At 33.7% G+C, this 2,979-nt stretch overlaps 1 protein-coding gene across 1 annotated transcript; it reads left to right on the forward strand.

The window, feature by feature from the left end:
- Positions 1 to 285: 285 nt before the first annotated feature.
- LOC105458028 (venom acid phosphatase Acph-1-like) lies at positions 286 to 2,451 on the forward strand (the record flags this gene model as incomplete). The annotated part of the gene is made up of 4 exons (XM_011703046.1): positions 286 to 408; positions 1,167 to 1,406; positions 1,749 to 1,934; positions 2,065 to 2,451. Coding segments are annotated over 4 exons (936 nt in total), but the record flags the coding sequence as incomplete, so codon positions are not given.
- Between the last annotated feature and the right edge of the window lie 528 nt (positions 2,452 to 2,979).

A 2,979-nucleotide genomic window follows, 5' to 3' on the forward strand; every position in this document is an offset into this window, starting at 1 on the left:
TTCATTTAAAAACATAGAGATAATCTTCGTATTTTTCTAACGCCTCCACTTAGAAAAAAGCAAGTTGATCAAAATATAATACATCTTTCTAGAAACTATTTCACTTTTTATTTGAAATATTTTTTTATATCATCAATAATTCAGAGAAAAGTTGACTGCATTGATTAAAATAGGATATTCTGTATATTCCTTCGTTAAAAATTTTTCCCGAGTGTCCTTTATAAGAATGACTAAATCAATCATTATCATTGACGTGCTTTAAAGAATAAAATTAATATCGTGTAGTATATACGATTTTCCTGTTCTCAGATAATAAGACATGGAGACAGGGCACCGGTGGATACCTATCCAAATGATCCTCATATCAACGGTAGTATGGAGCCTAATGGTTGGGGTCAGTTAACAAATGTAAATATTCTATCAATAGTCAGGATAAGAGGCCAAAGACGAGCGAAATATAGGTGTCAGTTAAAATTTAAATATAACTAGGTGATTTTACATACTCTATAAGTTTCAACGAACTGCGAACCGTTATTATCGAATTCAATGCAACATTTGAAACAGAACCGTATCATTACACTGTTAAATAATTTTAATAAGTACTAATACTTGCATCTAATAAAACACCCCCCTCCCTTCTTCCCTTCGTTGTGACTTCAAATAAATGTTAACTTGCATCTATAGGATCTACTCTCTCCGAATCTGTAAAGAATTTATTGCGAAAAAATATCGTACCTTCCTTGCTGAGAACATAAGGTGATATTTTTTCGCAATAAATTCTTTACAGATTCGGGAAGAGTAGATCCTATAGATGCAAGTTAGTATTTATTTGGAGTTACAACGAAGGGAGAAAGGGGGGAGTGTTTTATTAGATGCAAGTATCAGTACTCATTAAAGTTATTTAACAGCGTAATGATTCTGTTTCAATCATAATGCTGCGTTGAATCCGATAGTAACGTTCGCAATTTATTAAAGCTAGAGTATGTAAAATCACATAGTTATATTTAAATATTAACTGACACCTATATTTCGCTCGTCTTTGGCCTCTTATCCTGACTATTGTTTACAATACGAGCTGGGAATTTATTTAGTTAAATATTCTATCTTTTGTTCTTTAAATGAATTTGTCTTACAAATCGTGCTTAATTAATTAATTAAAAAACTAGGAAGGAAGGAGGAACCAGTACGATCAAGGATTGTTCCTGCGAAAGCGTTACGATAGCTTTCTAGGTCCGACGTATCATCCCGACATATTCTATCTGCAGACTACCAGTGTGGATCGTACGAAAATGTCGGGTCTATTGGAGGCCGCTGCTTTGTGGAAACCTAACAAGAAGCAGACATTCAAATCTGATCTACCTTGGCAGCCAGTTACACTATTTTACCAGGAACGTCAAGACGACACGGTAAGCACTTTTGTAAAAATTTGTCCAGAATATACGAATTGATCTTTCTTATGACTTTTTAATGTACTTTAATGCAAAGAGAGAGTGTGTATAAATCAAGACAATAGCCAGTAATCGATTCTTATATTAAAGATCGTTTAGTACAATCTTAAAGTGTCATAAGCCAGTTATAGAGTCATAGCATCTTAAGATATTAGGACTTACGACGATCTTGAAATAAGAATCAATGATGAATACTGGTCAATAACTCCTATGTATCATAGTTCAATGTAATTGAAACAATGAACCGCGAGAACCTATATTCTTGAAACTATTGCCATAAATAGGGTATAAATCTTTTAGCTTATGTTAGTGTGGGACACGTGTCCGAGGTACACACAACTACGTTCTTCAGCGAATGACTTGCCGGAGGTCTGCAAGATGCACGAGGACAATAAGCAATTGTTCGCAGAGCTCTCGAACTTCACAGGCATGCCGATCACGACTGTTGATGATGTCAGCTCACTTTACGCCACATTATCAGCTGAGGTTACCCATTGTTTTTTAAAGCGACTAATATGCTAGGACTATTTTGTGAGATGACTAACGCTGCGTATAATGTGTATTCAATTTTTTAAATAAAAAAATTGAACACTTTTAATTGTCCAAATTGTTACAGGAACACATGAATTTGACATTGCCAGAGTGGACGAAGAACTATTATCCCGATAAACTAATACCTTTGACCTTGTTTGAGTTGAAGCTTAACACGTACAGTGACGAATTCCGCAGATTGAAGGGTGGTCCTATGCTGAAGAAAATCACCGATGAAATGCTGATGAAAAAGAAATTAGGAACTCTACAGCCTGAAAAAAGGAAAATGTTTATGTATATTGGTCACGATAGCACTATTGTCACTCTGCTGGACACGATGCACATTTGGTACAATCAAATGCCCTACTATAACATCATGACAATGATAGAACTGCATGAGGATGAAGGCAAATGGAATGTTCAGGCAAGTATTAATTTTCTACAAGCATTTGATTTCGGTCAGGAATTTTAACTCTCCGTCGGCAATATAAAATTTTCAACCTTATTAATTTGCATAATGGGGAGAATGGTCTATACCAGATTTTTTTATTGTTCCGAACTATATAAAAATTTAAACAAATTTTTATATTTGTAAGTTTTAACAAATTCTCACTATAAGAAATCGGATTTTATTTTATTTATTTTTTACAGATTTAAATATAAGAGTTTTTAAAAAATGTGATATCAGTTAAAAATTCATAATTTTTACACACACACGCGCGCGCACGCGAGTACATAGAAAATCCTTTTATACTATTTGAGTATGTACTTTGGAAAAAAAATAATATAATGAAATTGGCTCCAAAAACTCGAATTATTTGAGTACCTAAAAATAAAGATTTTTATAAATAAAAAATCAAACTTTTTTCGAGAAAAAAATAATTAACCCTTATGTGCACAACCAACTTTTACCACGTTGTTACACAACCAGGATACCTGGGTATCCACCACGAGTTTATCTTAATTTGTGAGATTGTATGCGAACGGAAGAGCACACGTC

Source organism: Wasmannia auropunctata, unplaced genomic scaffold (assembly GCF_000956235.1).
Source record: "Wasmannia auropunctata unplaced genomic scaffold, wasmannia.A_1.0 LD334741.1, whole genome shotgun sequence".
NCBI classification, from domain to species: Eukaryota; Metazoa; Arthropoda; class Insecta; order Hymenoptera; family Formicidae; genus Wasmannia; species Wasmannia auropunctata.